The sequence below is a fragment of the Microtus oregoni genome, unplaced genomic scaffold (assembly GCF_018167655.1).
Source record: "Microtus oregoni isolate MIOR12 unplaced genomic scaffold, Mior012 000043F_ref0000047, whole genome shotgun sequence".
Taxonomy (NCBI): domain Eukaryota; kingdom Metazoa; phylum Chordata; class Mammalia; order Rodentia; family Cricetidae; genus Microtus; species Microtus oregoni.
Genome location: NW_024543210.1, coordinates 20,964,195 through 20,980,480, shown reverse-complemented (window position 1 = coordinate 20,980,480; position 16,286 = coordinate 20,964,195). Strand labels below are relative to the sequence as shown.

Genomic DNA, 16,286 nt, shown 5'->3' with positions numbered 1-16,286 from the left:
GATACTTTTCCCCAAGTCTGAGAAGAGAGGGAATAAGTAGAATTATGAGTTTTCAGTAGTCAGCCCTGGGCGGTTCCACGACCATGTGGACTGCTCAGACTCCCAACTTCACCATGGATAATGGACCCTCCTGGATGCTAAGTGACTGTACACCAGGAAGGTCTGATCATATAACATCAGACTCTTCTTCCATCTGCAAAATTACCCTAAATTTTACCAACAGGAATTTTATCCTTTGTAGAAGTGGAAGACTTATTCCTTACTCCCCGAGCCAGTTATCCTGCAAACGGCAAAGCATTTTTCCATTAGATTACATTGAAGCTAGTCCAGGAGTCAGAAGAGTTGGCCACATCCAGCCAGCTACCTGTATCACAGGACCATGCACTGAAATGGTCTTTATAATTTTCTTTTGGTTGAACAAAACCAAAGCAGAATACTACTACATGAGATTGCAGGAAATCAAAATTTCAGTGTCCATAAACAAAGCTTTACGGGAACATAGCCTAGTGATTGCTTATGCCTTATCTATGGCCTTTTCCACGGCGCAATGAAAACATGAGCATAAGGCATGCACATTGGAAGGCATTTAGAAACTGTACCTTTCAGCAAAGCGTAGTGACTATGGAAAGATATTGCTTCCTGTTAAGAATTACTTTTTGCTTCAAAAGGTCACTGTGTGTTTCTGGGGAGGATAAGGTGTACACACACCTACACACAGAGAGAGACACACAGACACACAGTGGGGGCGGGAGAAGGGAGAGGAGAGAAAGAGTGCCATAGTATTTTTACTCAACTTTAAAACACTCTTTACATAATACACTCTTGAGCATGTATAAATACCAATACCCACACTACAAACTATTCCTCGGGTCATTGTTTATTCCTTATACCATTTTTTATTTTTCATTTCTTTCCAATGCCTTGTTTCTTTCTTTCCCCCTCCTTTGTTTCCACTAATCTCTGTACTGAATTCATTCACATTATTGAGATAGGCACTATGTTAGACATAGCATCAATAAGGGAAATAACTGTATTTTTTTTCTTTTGGTGGAGCTCACATTTCAAAGGAGGCAGGAACAATATAAATAGAGAAGGTGCCTAGGGATTGTGCCTGGGGTATGTACGGGCGAAAGTTTACTGTGCATAGGCTGGTCAGGGTCAGGCCTTATAAAGAGGCGGTATCTGAGGTGATGTAAAGGATGGAAATGAGAATGTCATTGAGAGATCCAGGGAAAAGAAAATTACAGGGGTGAGTAGCAACATAAAGGTCCAGAGATGGGAAAGAATTTCCTCAATTCTAAGGTCTGAGAACAAAAGGGACACAGTACACTCACTCTGTTGTCTACAGAAACATCTCTTTCAGTTGCCCACATCAAATAGCAACACTGTTTTTTTCAACGTTTGGATACCAAAAATTGTATTAGCTATTTTTAACATATGTTTTTAATTTTAATATTTCCCTAGACTCCCAAGAACAGATTACTACAATTAGTAGTAATTTAATTTATCATTTAAAGTCAAAAACAGACTAAAAACATTAGTGCTGAATTTTCTATCATGTTTAAATGATCCAGCTTAGTCTGCAATACAAGTCTATTCAAATAGAATTCATCTAATTCATACTCTCTGTGTCTTTCTCTCCTTTTCCTCTTCATTGAGACAGGATCTTGGTATGTATGCCAGGCTAACCGCAAACTTACAATCCCTCTGTCCCAGTCTCCCAAGTCTTACTCTACCCACTCTTGGAAAACAACAAGTTGACCAAATTCTCTTCTTGATGGTCTGGGAAATGAAGCCAATGGAAACACAATAGGCTGACAATGAGGTTTTGTGAGCAAACAAGTAATAAATACTTCCTAGTTATCATGACTATTTTGTGTGCAGGTTTAGAGATCCACTGGAAAACTCTCCTGAGACCTCATCCTTAAACTTCCCTAAGCCAGAAGAGCACTCCTGAACAACATTGTAAGCGCTATCAGATGACAGTGCAACAAAATGCATATGGCATCACAATAAACTTTAATGCTCAAATAAAAACTGTTATCTGTACATCTTTTTATACTGACTTCACTAATAATAAAAGGGAATGTGATTTTGCTGTGTGTTTTTAAGTTGGTTCCAATAATAGGCAAACTTTAACACATGGGTTCAAACTCACCAGGGAAACAGCAAAATGGTAATGGAGCAGTCCTAAGCTTCTTAGAGATGTAGACTACAGCATGCTCTTCACTACTGGGGAGCCCAAATTCTCCAATCCTGCCCATAATCGTGGCAACTCTAATGGTTGGTTCTCTCCTAAAAATGACATCTATTCCACTGGAATGGGTAATAAAGGTAGAAGATAGCAAGCAGGCAGCGTTTCTACCTCCTTTTGTGAATGAACACTATGATATTAAAGACACTGCATGTTTGTGAAAAAAATAAATCCAGAAAGAGCTATAGGATAGAGACTCTGAAACGCAAGGGTGAATTACAGCTAATTTCAGAATCTGAAAACAATCATGGATTATGAGATGAAGAAATGCTTATTAGACATTTTTCCAGCTCATTTTAGTTTTATCACTTTTTACACAATTTAAAATTTATGGAAATGTTTGAATGGTGCCTTAAATTTTTGCCAGAATATTTTGAACTTGGTTTCGGAATGAAACTGAAGAAGCCTTGGGAGGGTTTGAATAACAACTTCTTCAGTCTGTTTATTTAAAACATGATGAATAAGCACAGAGAAAAGGTGCAGAATTGAAAAAGGAAAAATGATCCTTTCTCCTTCCTAGAAGTGTTTGAGGTTGCTGGATTTTTCGGCATCTTGAACCAAGAGCTGTAATCTTGCTTGCCTGTTAGTAGTCAAACAATTTAACATTGCCCTTATCATTGTATGTGTATAAACTTGGTGTCTAAGGGCTCATGGGTAGTTTTAAAGTTATAGAAGATCAGTAAGATGCTTCCTTAATGGTAAGTCCTTAGTGTTGCCAGACTTCTTTAATGTGAAAAAAAAAATTCCACAAAATTGCCAATGGCCTTTTATTTTGAGGAAGTAGAATCCCAGGGTTTTAAGCACTAAATATTTTGTGTCTGTCAATCAGTCTCCTAAAAGAGAGAGAGAGAGAGAGAGAGAGAGAGAGAGAGAGAGAGAGAGAATAATAAGGAGAAGAATAAAAAATAAAAAAAAACCCAGGAACCTAACCAGGAGCCAGGTGGACTTCCATGGGCCACACAGCTTTAGTGTTTCCATTCATCCATCAACGAGAACAACAGTATCTACAGTGGAGGACCGTGGAAGAACTGAATGGCACAGACTTAGCAATAAAGAACTGCTTTGTGGCTATCAATTCACAATTCCTCCAATTCAGGGTCCCCCCCCCCACACACACACTTGATGCACAGAACATCACTCTAGGATGACTTAACACAATCTTTTTGCTGTTAGTATAGTTGTCTCTGCTTTTGAGGCAGGTCTCACTCTCTAGTCTAGACTGGCCTTGAACCTGGGGGCCACCATACCTAGGTTTATATAGCCCCATCTTGACAGAAATTAGTAACTGCTACAGAAATGTTTGCTAAAAAAAAGTGAGTGTGGAATATCCCACACCCAGAAACTGAAGTATTTATTCACATTCTAGAAACTCAGTCAGAGACTGGGAAGGGTGAAAACCTAGAAATGACAATCACAGTTTCTTTTAGCAATGTCCAATCCACATTTACAAACTCATTCATCTTATTGGTCAGTGGAAATGTGCTCCGACCAGAAAGGTCTTAGTTATCAGAAAGGTTTTAGGTATTCCTTTCCAAGATGGCTGTTCACAGCAGTCATTACTTAAAATGCTGTACCTCACAACTGCCATTGTTATCAGACGGTGGAAGGCAAACAGATGAACATGGCAGCCTTCTCACACTTTAGGCCTGTTTAAGGATGTCACATGACATGCACAAGCAGTAAGCTCTTTCGGAGCACAACGCTGAAATGATCACCGAACCCCAGTGACGGAAGTGGAAATGCCCTCAGGTGCGAGGAGACTGTTGGCTCTGAACTTGGAGACTTTCCCAGATGAACTCAACACCATGAAACACCACGAGGAGCTGAGAAGACCTCTCCCTTTTCAGAACACACAAGCTGCTATTTACATCAACCCTGTGGCTCTGGAGCCCAGAGCGGGCTCTGAGCGCACCACTGAGGAATGTGAGTGACCTCGGTGAAGTCAGCTGCCAGGGACCCGGGGCGTGAAGTCCCATAAACCCATCCTGCCTCTGTGAGAGGGCAATTTATAAAGTCTGAAAAGGACACCTACTGAAAGTATTTTAGTAAACTTGGCTACAGAGTAAAATTGGAGCTTTTAAAGACTCTTCTTTGTCTCACACTTTGCAAATGCTTCCAAATAGTTTTTCTTTCTTTTAGGAGGCTTTCTTATTGACTAGCCTCAAAACTGCTGAGTCCCGAGGACGTGTGCTTTTCATACTGGTAAATAAACAAAGACCAGCACGCTTTTATATTACTTTTATTCTCAAAAGAAAACAGCCCGGTCAATCAACATCTATATATTAGATGATAGAAGACTTCTCTTGGGGTATTCTATTTTCAAGTTTTATTCTGTCATAAATTGGAATTAAAATTAAGTTGCAAGTTTCAGATAAAATAGGGTGATAAAATTTAATGACCACTCAAATATCAGGTGGAATCCACTTTACTGAGCTTGCTTCCCTGCTCTCTGGAGGCTTCTTGATGTAGTAAATTGCAGTGTGCAAATCTAATGAGCTGAGACCCGGCTTCACCCCAGGACAGGCTGCTGATGTTCACCTCTGCTGAGACCTCACACTGAATGTGAGGCTTGGTAAGTCTCTTCACCTCTTGAGAAAACAGTGACTTTAACGAGCTATTAATTGTCTTGCCTTCAAAGTGGCAAAGGAAGGCCTGGCACTCCACGCCCATAATCGTTCATGCTTATTTTTGCTGATGCCATTGCTTGTCCCCCCCACCAGAGTCCCTGAACAAACAGATGCACAGTCATTTGCCTGAGTTCGACAGGATGCATCCTGGGAAGGCGATGTGCGATATGTGTGTGATGTGATACTTTCTGGTTTCTAGGTGAATAGAAGCTCCACTCGAACTCTCAGGAGGAATCCTACGAACAGGAATCCCTACCACACAGGTTTCTGGATTAAGAAAACCTTAAAGACTTAATCCCAATTTGTCAATTTTTCAAGCTGAGAATTTTTTAAATCCCTTTCACACATATCCCAAGAAAATGAGTACTTCTGGAGCGTGACTAGCTCTAGCTTGTCTGTGGAGAGAACAGAATCTACTTCCGCACTACTTCCTTTTGAAAGGCATGCTGAAGGCCTCTTAGCAGCTGCCTCAAGCCCTTCATTTGTGGACGGAGAGAAAGCACAAGCTTCAGATAGTCTACAGTCTGGTGGACATGACTGACAGTAGAAGCCTGGAAATGACCAAAGCGATCTGTCACCAGTTCAGTTTCTCCCATGGTTGCTGAAGTGAAACGGGCAATCTCCTAAGCCCACTGAAATACTGATGTACTATCATGTCAGCTTTTGCTAGGGCATTTACTTCCGTGTGTCAGTAACATTGTGGTGCTTTTTCTTGTTCAGTTATCTTCAACAATGTACCTGCCAAGTCTATATTAGTATCCTCTATTATAAAACCCTCTAGATCAGTGGTTCTCAACCCATGGTCACAGACCTTTTGGGGTCAAACAACCCTTTAACAGTGTGTGTGGGTATTTACCTAAGACCATCAGAAAACACAGATATGTACATTACAATTCATAACAGTAGCAAAATTATAGTTGTGAAACAGCAAGGAAATAATTTATATTGGGAGTTACCACAACATGAAAGACTGTATTAAAGGGTCACAACATTAGGAAGGTTGAGAACTTCTGCTCTAGATAAGTATTTGTCAGGTTTCTTTATAAAAAAAAAAAAAAAACAACTAGAAATTCATTCCTTATTCTATTTTTCTCTTTATACTCTATGCTGCTACAGGCTGCTCCTAAGTAGCCAGCATAAAGTAATGGATGCAGAAAACATTATTTTATATTTCCTATTCATTGTAAATGATTTGCCTAAGTACCACAAAGGTGACAAAAACCAAATGCTATTACCTATCCCTCCAACTCTAAAATAGTTGTAAAAGCAATCATCATCAGCAGCAGCAGCAACAGAAAAATGCTTCAAACAGAAGATTCAAAACTGTTATATCCAACTAATATAGAAGTTAAATATTACTATGGATCATCTGAAAAGTAGAATGTCATTAATATTACTTAATATCCTTCTGGGCATAGCTCAGAAAAAACCTTCTAATGATTTACTTAATAAACAAACGAAACTCTACTTAAAAGAAAATTTTAGCTTTCATTTCTAGTGAAACTTTCAATGGTATCAATGATGTGTCCCAAAATACTCATGGAAACATTTATGGATACCCCTACTAAGGCTCCCACATTCTTCCAAAGTGGTGGAACTGGCACTCATATCTAGATTCACAATCAACCCTATCCTTTGCGCCTGTTTTTTGGTTCTTCATTGATTTCATAAATAGCCAAATACCTTACTTCCTTCAGCATGTTCTCTCCTAATACAAATTTCAATTACATGACTACTCATGGAAGACAAAGAACAGCAAAGAAAAGGGGGCTGGAGGAATAGGAGAGAGGAGGAAAGAGGGAGAAAGACGGGAAAGGGGAGGAGATAGGGAGGGGGAGCGCATGAGGGATTCCACTTGGACAAGAACTTCATCTGGGCATCACATCTGCCATGTATCAGATACAAGAACACATTGAGCATGTAGAATTCAAACTCAGTGAGGACCTGCCGGACAACAAGGTTTTCACTCTTCTCACACAAGCCTGGAGTGCAGAAATTAGAACTCCCTGTGCTCCTAATTCAGAAGATATGTAATGTTGCCCAAAACATGAGGGAAAATAAAAAGGAAACTCACTTCATCTAAACTTTATCCCATTTCAAATAAAATGGAAAGAAAGATGAGTGTAAATGAGCAAAAGAGGAGGGAGCTGAGAGTGGTTGGGTTCTCTGCTTGTGGCTCCTCACTAGCACTCCGAGCTGCTACTTGCGTGAGTTTCCACATGAGTGTGCAAGCTCACATGTGCACGTGTATGTGGAGAACAGAGGACAACATCAAGTGTATTTCCTCAGAAGCTGCTCACATTTTACTTTTCATTTATTGACACAATCTCTCACTTGTCTGAATTCACCAAGAAGGCTAGCAGGCTGTCTGCCTCCCTAATATTAGGGCATACAACCAAGGCAGCCAGCTTCCACACACATTCTACAGCATTTTTCTGTGAGTCCTGTGGTGCTTTCTTAATCAAATGTACTTTTGTATTGTGGGCTTTGTACAGCAACATCAAGAAATAAATATAAGTCAGTGAGAAATAGTTGATACTTGAGTAAATAAAAATGAATCTAGCCATCACCAGCAAGAAGTCAAGCTGGGATATACATTTCAATACATTAATGGAAAATGATTACATTTGTTTTGATTTGGGTTTCTACCAGTATCAAGGTTGAGGATGAGATCCGTTTCCTTCTTTGTATCTCAAATCCACACGTAATAGACTGTGATATTGCACCACACACTGTACTTGGCCTTAGGAAGAGAAACATGCATGTAACTGCAAATGAAAGCCACAGAAAGAAGCCAAGCAATATGAAGCGCCAGTGAAGGAAGGGCAGAACGGGAGGAGGAGACGGCAGATGGGGTAAGGAAGGAAGAGAGAAAGCAGAAGCAGATAGAAGAGGCGTGAGGGAAGAAACTGGGTGTCCTCGTTAACGTTTTCAAATGAACAATGACAGGGTGAGTGTAGTCTTCCAGTGGGTGGGCCCTGAGGAGGTGAGTGGGGGCTGCTCATCTGTTCAGGCGGTAGAACTTAACAGGAACACACTATGGCCATGCCCGTGCTCAGTATTAGATACTTAGAAAATGAGATGCATGGCAGTTATACAATAGGCATAACAGGATTAAAGGAGAGTAAATTTTCATTCTGAGTTAAAACACAGAACTAAAATGATTCATAGATACAACAAATATTTATTCAGTTCTCTTATCTATTTCCCCTTGATATGAAAAAAACAGACAGAAATCTGCATGATACTGTGTTCTTTTGAAGTTTTCTACTTTAAGTCTTTGACAACTTAATAGGTTTTTGTCTTTATCTGTGATGTAAATACTGGTATTCCCTGTGATCTAGCCTAGGCTTTCAGATTTTCTCATTCGCTATATTTCTGTGACTGTTAGATCACCCAACTGCTGTGGACAACAGTATCAGTGACATCCAACTCTTCACGCCCACTTCAAACCCTTCTGAGCTGTAGACCCGGGATCACCACATAAACACGCCCCACCCCAATTCAACATACCAGTAACTAAAATAACCAGTTTCTGAAACTTGCTAGTGAATATAACCATGAAGTGGTGTCATCATGCAAGCCAAGAGCTTGCTTAATATATTTTTACTTCCTAAAGGTTAACCCATTTTTTCTTTTTCTATTTCTATTTCCTTCTTTCCTTCCTCCCTTTTGCTTTCGCCCTCTCTCCCTCCTTTCTCAATCACAACATACAGTAAGAAGCCCCTATCCCTCCTCATACTGGCTGCTGTCTCCTAATGTAAGGCACCACCATCCCTTGGCAAGAGACTCACAACCCCTAGCTTGAGTGCCCTCTTGCATTCAGTCTTAACCTGCCCCCAGTTATTTTCAACTTTATAATAAGATACATTCAAGATACAAATTCCATCATACTGTTTCCATGCTCTAAACTCTTCATGGGTTTTACATACATCAAATGTAAAGTCCAAATATGTATCACAGCTTCCCTGGCACCTAAAGTTTTCCCAGATTTCCAAGCTTGCCTAGAAAACTGACATTCTTCACTTACACACTGGCTGTAGGAAGCCCACTCCAATCATCATGTCATGCCAGGTCAACCTATCTGCTTTCCATATGTTCATCAGCCCTACCTACAACAAACAAGGACTAGCACTTACTACATGTTGACACAAATACATTTCCTCTAACAGCATTTTCCAATAATTCATTGTAAGCATCCTTTTAATGGTTTTCCATGAATTCTGACACTAAAGGTAAGAATATATCTGCAATACATGTGGCTTATCTAACTACCCACCACCCAGTAGTGTCATGTACAATATTATCATTTATTTAATATTTGTTCAGTGACTCTGTATAGAAACTGATTAGGTTTAAGGACAGAGAACACTCATCAGTGCTTAGGAAAGTATTAAATGCAGACAGACTGTCTCCCATAAGTATAAGTATACACACCCATATAAGAGGATAATAAGTTACTATTTTGGCCTGGTCTAAACGAAATTAAACACTTTAGGGAAGTGGCACAGCCAAGTCAACTAAGTTGCCCAAGAATACCCAAATATTGAGAGGCACACCCAAGCTTTAAAACCCAAGCTCTTGACTTCCACCCTTTACTGTCAATGTTCTTTGCAAAGCATTTCTTACCGTAGAAGTACTGGGTTAGGAACTCCACTTACATACTTAAGTGGCCCTCTCTGGATTCTCACCTATGGATTTTATTCTGGAGCAGAGAAATTTAGGGATATATAACCAGCTCCATGGGCTTTTCCTCTATTCTTTACCAGTTATGTAAGTCTTCTCCACGATGTGCCTACGAACTGTTGTCGTTCTGAGGTGTCATTTCCCTCTATTGAAATGAGTAGTATCAGATATTAGCACCAGGAAAAGTGGTGGCAATGTTTTACTCTTCTGTTTTAGAATATCATGTCATACAATGTTTATCTGTAAGTGCCCATGGAGAGTTGGCTGGTTTGTCCTTTTGCAGTGGACATTTCGGTAAAAATAGTACCAATAATCAATAAACATTTGAGGAGCAACATAGGATACTACATTTAATGAGACAACTGCAATATTCATATTATGAGAGGTAAAAATGATCTTTGCTACAATTTTAAAGGCTACATTTATCTAATAAATAAGCTTAGACATGCTATTCTGTGGTCAGTGGTGATTGTAACACAGTGCTTTCTATAATAGCAATAAGCACCACTGGTCCTAACTTCAGAGTGAGTGGAGTGGAAATACTGAATATTCTTCCTCGCTTCAAGTTTGTTCAGTTTTTACATCTCAATTTAATGGACAAAGATATTTTTTTAAAACCCTTAATCTACACAAAATTATTTATAGCTAACAAATATCACCCTTACTACACGTCCAGAACTATAACGAACATTTTCAGATCAACTATACAGTATTCTGCTAGTGGATACAACATCAAATGAAGAAAATCCAACCAAAAACCATTTCCCTTGCTTGCTGTGGTTAACCTGACCCATTCTTTATTTACCAAAAGCAAACATGCTCACCCCTAAAGCACTCAGTCTCGCTCATTAATTTATCCTCCAGTCTTGCTTTACTGCTCCTGGTCCACAAAGATCTCTAAATGCCCCAAGTATTTACAGTGCTTAATCTCCAACATGACATTAAGTGAACTCCTTCTGTCAGGTGAGTAGGGGTGATTATATCTGCTCTAATGAAGACAGACAGGTGGATTACCCATTTGTAAGTCAGTCCTGTGGGAAAGCAGGGAGGAAGTTCTTTTACATGCTGATGGAACAGCAATTGCTTAGACCATGGAACTCTTCATTACAAGTCTAACAAAACCTTTCAAACATAATTTTCCAGTCTGAGAAATGTGCATGCACCCATGACAAGTTGGGAGTCTATTCAAGGCAAACCCTGCCTTCCATAGATGTGGTAGTGTTCCTAGTTAATCACTGGTACATGGTATCCCCTGAGAAAGAATTAGTTCGACTTTTACTTGAAAACATACATTCTAAAAATGCATTCTCATCAGGCAGTTCTGCTTTCAGGGAGCATGTTGTGTTCATCTCTGAATGCCAAGGTTCCAATTATATCACACCAAGGCATACCAGTTTTTCAAGAGCAGCGGTTGAGTGGGTTGCCTCTTTTGATGGTAAGTGTTCTCAAAGACAACTAAGGGAAGCAAATTCAGACTTCAACTTTAATATTCCTATATGGTACTTGTCAGCTCATGTGCTGGAACAGTCTGAATATGGTAATAAGAACAGACAGCAGATGAGAAAAACAAATGTTTTTATCACAATGATACTTGCCCTATCTGAGAATTGACTTTACCTGTAGAGTTTCCATTTCTTCATCTTTTCTTTGAGTTTCTTCCAACAGACCTACAATAAGAATATAAACACCCATGAAAATGCAAAGTAAAAATGGGTTACTTCTTAAACCAAATGCTTGTCAAGGTACGAGAAACAGTGTAAGAGCAATGGCCTCTTCTTCCAACTGTGCAAGTACTCTTAACCCTGTCAACCCAAAGCCAGATGCAAGAGTCAAACCAGCTCAATTAGACAGCAAAATAACTTGCTGATATCTGAATCATTTGATCCGATCATTATGTAAATGACAAGTAACACAAAATTACTTTACAAAAAAAAGCCATTTTCTCTTAAGTTCTCAAACCAAGTCCCACCCCCCAGGCAAATTTTTATAAGGAAATTATAACATCCTGGAATAGCGAGTGGTATGAAGGGAAGCAGAACACCACGTCAACTATATAGTCACAGCATTATTAATTATCATTTTATACTGAGAGTGGGAGGTATTACAGGTCTACCTGACCAAGAGCTTGGCACGGTCTCCGAGAACTGAATGGGAGAAGGGAAAGCAATCAGCTGAAGAGAGCAATGAATCTTGCTTGCTGCACGAAGACAGTCATAGTTCCTGGTGCATTGATTTATGCACTTTGCTATAAAGGAAAATACATTTGGCAAGCAGAATTTCTGCCTCCAGCTGTACCACGCTGTGCTACAATCTTAGTAGATTTCACAAACCTAAAGAAGGTTGGGATGAGTCAGAGCTCTGATAGAACTGTCAAGAATCACCGTTACCAGTGCATATTAGAGGTAGCATTGGCACTTACAGCGTGCCTGGTTTACCTCACCAAAGGCTGTGCTGCATACTGGAAGAGATCCAACAGACATATCAGAAAGGCAGACACAAACATTTTAGCAAGTGCGAAACTTGATGCAGCGGGAAGGAGTAAAAGTGAGCCTGGTGTCTGTCACACCCCGGCAGCCGTGGCCCAGAACTGTGGAACAGGTAGGTGATAATGGATGGCAATGCCCCTTGAGACTGCACTAAGATGGCTACAGAGGAGAAAGCCATTCCCATAAGATGCAGTGCTGCACTGGAGAGTCACAGGCAGTTTCTGCTCCATCTTCTCTAAAGGAACCGAGTTTGACTCCAAAAGCCTCCCCTATTTATAAGTGAATGAAGATAAGGAAGAAAGTCCTGTTTGGGGGTATATTTTGAAGCCGGTTTTCATTGACACTTCTGTTTCTTAGCAACAACGTATGGAAACAAACTGGATTGGCCAGTGTCCTCAGTGATCCTGACTCTTTACTGTTGCATGGGGATCTACTTCCTGCATCTAGACTAGCCATTTGACCCAATTTCACATGCAAACCTCTGTTGCGGGCTTTTACACATTTGGACTTTTTCACATGGAACGGCATTACCATGTGAACCAGCCCCACACAATCTGCTAATGACATCAGACACATGTCCCAGGATGCTTCCCACTCCTGCCATCCGAAGGCTGCTCCAACAAGCAGCCAGGAAATGCCCAGAAGCAGAGCTGCCCAGCTGATCTTAAGGTGACTACGGGTGACTCAGACTGATGCCCAACAGAGAGTACTCAGACTGCCCGGCAGAGAATCCTCGACTGGAGAATGGGACTAGGAACCTGTGGCAGGGAAGCAATGGTGCTCTGTTGCCACAGCCGCCATAATAAAGCAAATAAATGATAACGTAGCATAGCACTGCTTTAGGGCTTATTTTGGGGGAGAGTTTTCATTGACATTTCAGGTTTCTTAGCAAAAAGGTATATAAAAAAATAGGAATGAATCTAGGAAAATACAGTATAAGATGGTCAAAGATGGGAAGGAACATGATACTGTCCCTACCGAGTGTGGCTAGTGCCCCTTGCCATGAGTAATTTTGTTGTTTTCACAATAAATACAGAAAGCCAACTTTGATCTCACAGTGAATATGTGCAATCATAACTAACCTATGTAGTGTTAAAGCCAAGCCGAGAGCCTTGTTTTCATAACTTATATCTAGCATAGCACTAACTTGCATCACTCAGTACTTAATTATATCCTGATACACACACACACACACACACACACACACACCGGAATATTATTTTAACTAGGCAAAGATGTTCATGCTGCGGAATATTATTTAACTATGTGAAGGTGTGTTAGACTTGTTTCTGCGGTCTTTGTTAACCATTTAAAGATCTGTTGCTTTTATTTGTGCTGCATTTGTTTCGCCTTGCCTGCCTAAAGCACCTGATTGGTCTAATAAGGAGGTGAATAGCCAGTAGCTAGGCAAAAAGGGACCGGCAAAGCTGGCAGGCAGAGAGAATAAATAGGAGGACTCTAGGCTTGAAAGAGGAAAAACAATAGAAGGAGGAGAGAATGAGAGAGATGCCCAGGGCCAGAAACCAGGCAGCTGCCAGTCAGCCAGACAAGACATTCAGTGAAAGAAAGATATACAGAAGTAAGAAAGGTAATAAGTCCCAAGGCAAAGGGTAAATAAAGAGAAACATGTTATTTTAAGTTAAAAGAGCTACTCAAAAATGAGCCTAGGCTAGGCGGAGCATTCAAAATTACTAAGTGTCCATGTCATGATTTGGGAGCCTGTGTGTGTGTGTGTCTGTGTGTGTATAGAAATAAAAATAAAAATATATATGCACACATATATGTTTAATAGGTAAATATATGTGTATGTGCATATATATATATATATATGTATACACACATATATGCACACACACACACACATATATGAGACAGGGTTTCCTCTGTAGATTAGGCTAGCCTCAAACTCAAAGCAATACGCCTGCGTCTGCCACCAGAGTGCTGTACAACCACTGTCCAGCTTTGTTGCATAATTTTTTTTAAAGTGCATGCATTTACATTCCTCTGACTTGCTTTAGGAACCTTCTGATATCAAGAGTTAAGACTTCCCCATCTTTCTAAGAACTGCCTCTGTTCCTTTGAAAGTTAACTTAAAATCTCAAAATTGTATTGTTTAGATACCTTTGATTGGAATGAAAACTGGGATTATGAACCTGTGCTGGAGAAACCTCGCTCCTCCTCATGGCTAAGAAGCAATACTCTAAATGTCAACAGAAGAAAGCTAAGAGAACACAGGAAGACAGGATGGAAGGAACACAGTGCTCTCCCCACTCGTGTGTCTACGATTGGCCCCTCATCCTAACAAGAAATCTCGCTTGTTCTCACAAAGCTCAGGACACGAGTGGGATGAGAAGCATTTTAAAGAAGATACTGGGTAGGAAGGCACTTAAGATACAACAGCATTTATGATAACACTTTGGGCAAAAGAGTATTGGAGTTTAGACAGAATCTTTTGCTGTGATCTGCTGTACATAAAGAAGCCCTACTCCATGTACTTGTTCGTCTTGTTCTTTATTAAGAACAGTGGATAATACAAATCCTCAAAAGTTTGATACTCAAATTTAGTCTGTGTCTTTGTTTGTGGACAGTAGTCATGATGTAAAAAATCGATAAAATCAAAATAGCACATAGCATCCCACAAGGACTGACAAATAATTGATTTAACCTCTTATAGGTGTGGTGTACTTCTGATAATTGAGACATTAGCTGTACACATGAGACAACCGTAATTTTATCTTCTTTCTTCCTTGAATATCCAGATACTGTAATATTGGCATTTTAAGAATAGAAGAAGCTGGGCGGTGGTGGCGCACACCTTTAATCCCAGCACTTGGGAGGCAGAGGCAGGAGGATCTCTATGGGTTCGAGGCCAGCCTGGTCTACAGAATGAGTTCAGGACAGTCAGGGATACACAGGAAACCCTGTCTCGAAAACCAAAAAGAAAAAAAAAAGAAAGAGAGAAAAGAAAAAGAGTAGTAGAGAGAACAGAAATAAAGTCAGCTAAGGAAAAGAGCTCTATTTATAAGTGAAGTACACACATCTAGTCTATATTTCTAACATGTGATTCAGAAGGCTGAAGGAAGCTGCTTTAGGCAAAGTTGAAAGGGTACCTGGTAACCATCGCTAAGCCCCCTCCTATTTGAGGGTAGACCACCATAATGTCATGGTGGGACTGTATGCTTCAAATGACAGTAATTTGAGAGCCCCTGATCTAAGCTAGTCTCATATCATACAGATGAGGACTGAGCTCCAAGACACTCAAGCCCACAGACTGGGCTTCTATACTGGACTGTAGTAATAAGGGCAGCGGGGCTGCGTCCCCAGCACCCCGGCTGCCTGCTCGGCTAGCTTATGCCCGAAATAACAACACACAAACTGTATTCATTTAATCACTGCTTGGCCCATTCTCTTCTAGGCTAATTCTCACATATTAATTTAGCCCATTTCTAATCATCTGTGTGTAGCACCCCAAGGTGCGCTTACCGGGAAGATTCTAGCCTATGTCCATCCTGGGTCGGAGCTTCATCCCAGGAGCAGGGCATGGCGTCTCTCTCAGGCGTCTGCTCCAGAGAGGAGAGCTGTCGAGACTGAGCTCACTTCCTCTTCCTCCCAGCGTCCTGTTCTGCCTACTCCTCCCACCTATCTTCCAACCAATAAAATGGGCCAAGGCAGTTCCTTTATTAGCCAATGACCTTCCTCCATCACTGGACCTTGGTTTTCATGCAAACAATGACTACCCTCCTCTACATTTAAAGACTTGCACTGAAATGTTATCTCATTCCTCTTCAACCACACATGCTTTTACATTGTCTAATTTTTCCCATAACTGAAAGAGAACATCACAGAAGCCCAAAATTCTGGGACAGGCCACTCATGCCTAGGTGTCTACACTGAAGGTCTCCAGTCCAGGTAGTGAAACAACATGTGACTGACGGAAAGCAAATACTCAAACAGATGAGAAACCAGCCATTTAGAATACTTAGCATACAGCAAACACAATATATGATGAAACAAAGCAATAACAAAAAAGGTTTGGTTGTTGTTCAATGAGCATTGAATAATTTTCCAGCTCAAAATGGCACAGGCCAGCAAATATTTTTCCTACTTCATTATACTAGTCAAGGTATTGAGGTAAAAATAATCAGATATGTTTGACTTTAAATTAACACTGTTGACTCTCTGGGTTCCATATCCATGTGCTAACTCAACCATGGCTTTACAACATTCTTTTAT

General features: G+C 40.4%; 1 protein-coding gene across 3 annotated transcripts in view; it reads right to left on the bottom strand.

The window, feature by feature from the left end:
- The window catches only part of LOC121434350 (centrosomal protein of 128 kDa-like), a 359,842-nt gene that overhangs the window by 65,340 nt on the left and 278,216 nt on the right, over positions 1-16,286 (bottom strand). For all 3 annotated transcript variants that reach the window (XM_041633226.1, XM_041633227.1, XM_041633228.1), the window contains one exon: positions 11,185-11,234. In XM_041633226.1, the coding sequence (XP_041489160.1) occupies positions 11,185-11,234 (50 nt within the window). The remainder of the gene's footprint in view (positions 1-11,184; positions 11,235-16,286) is intronic.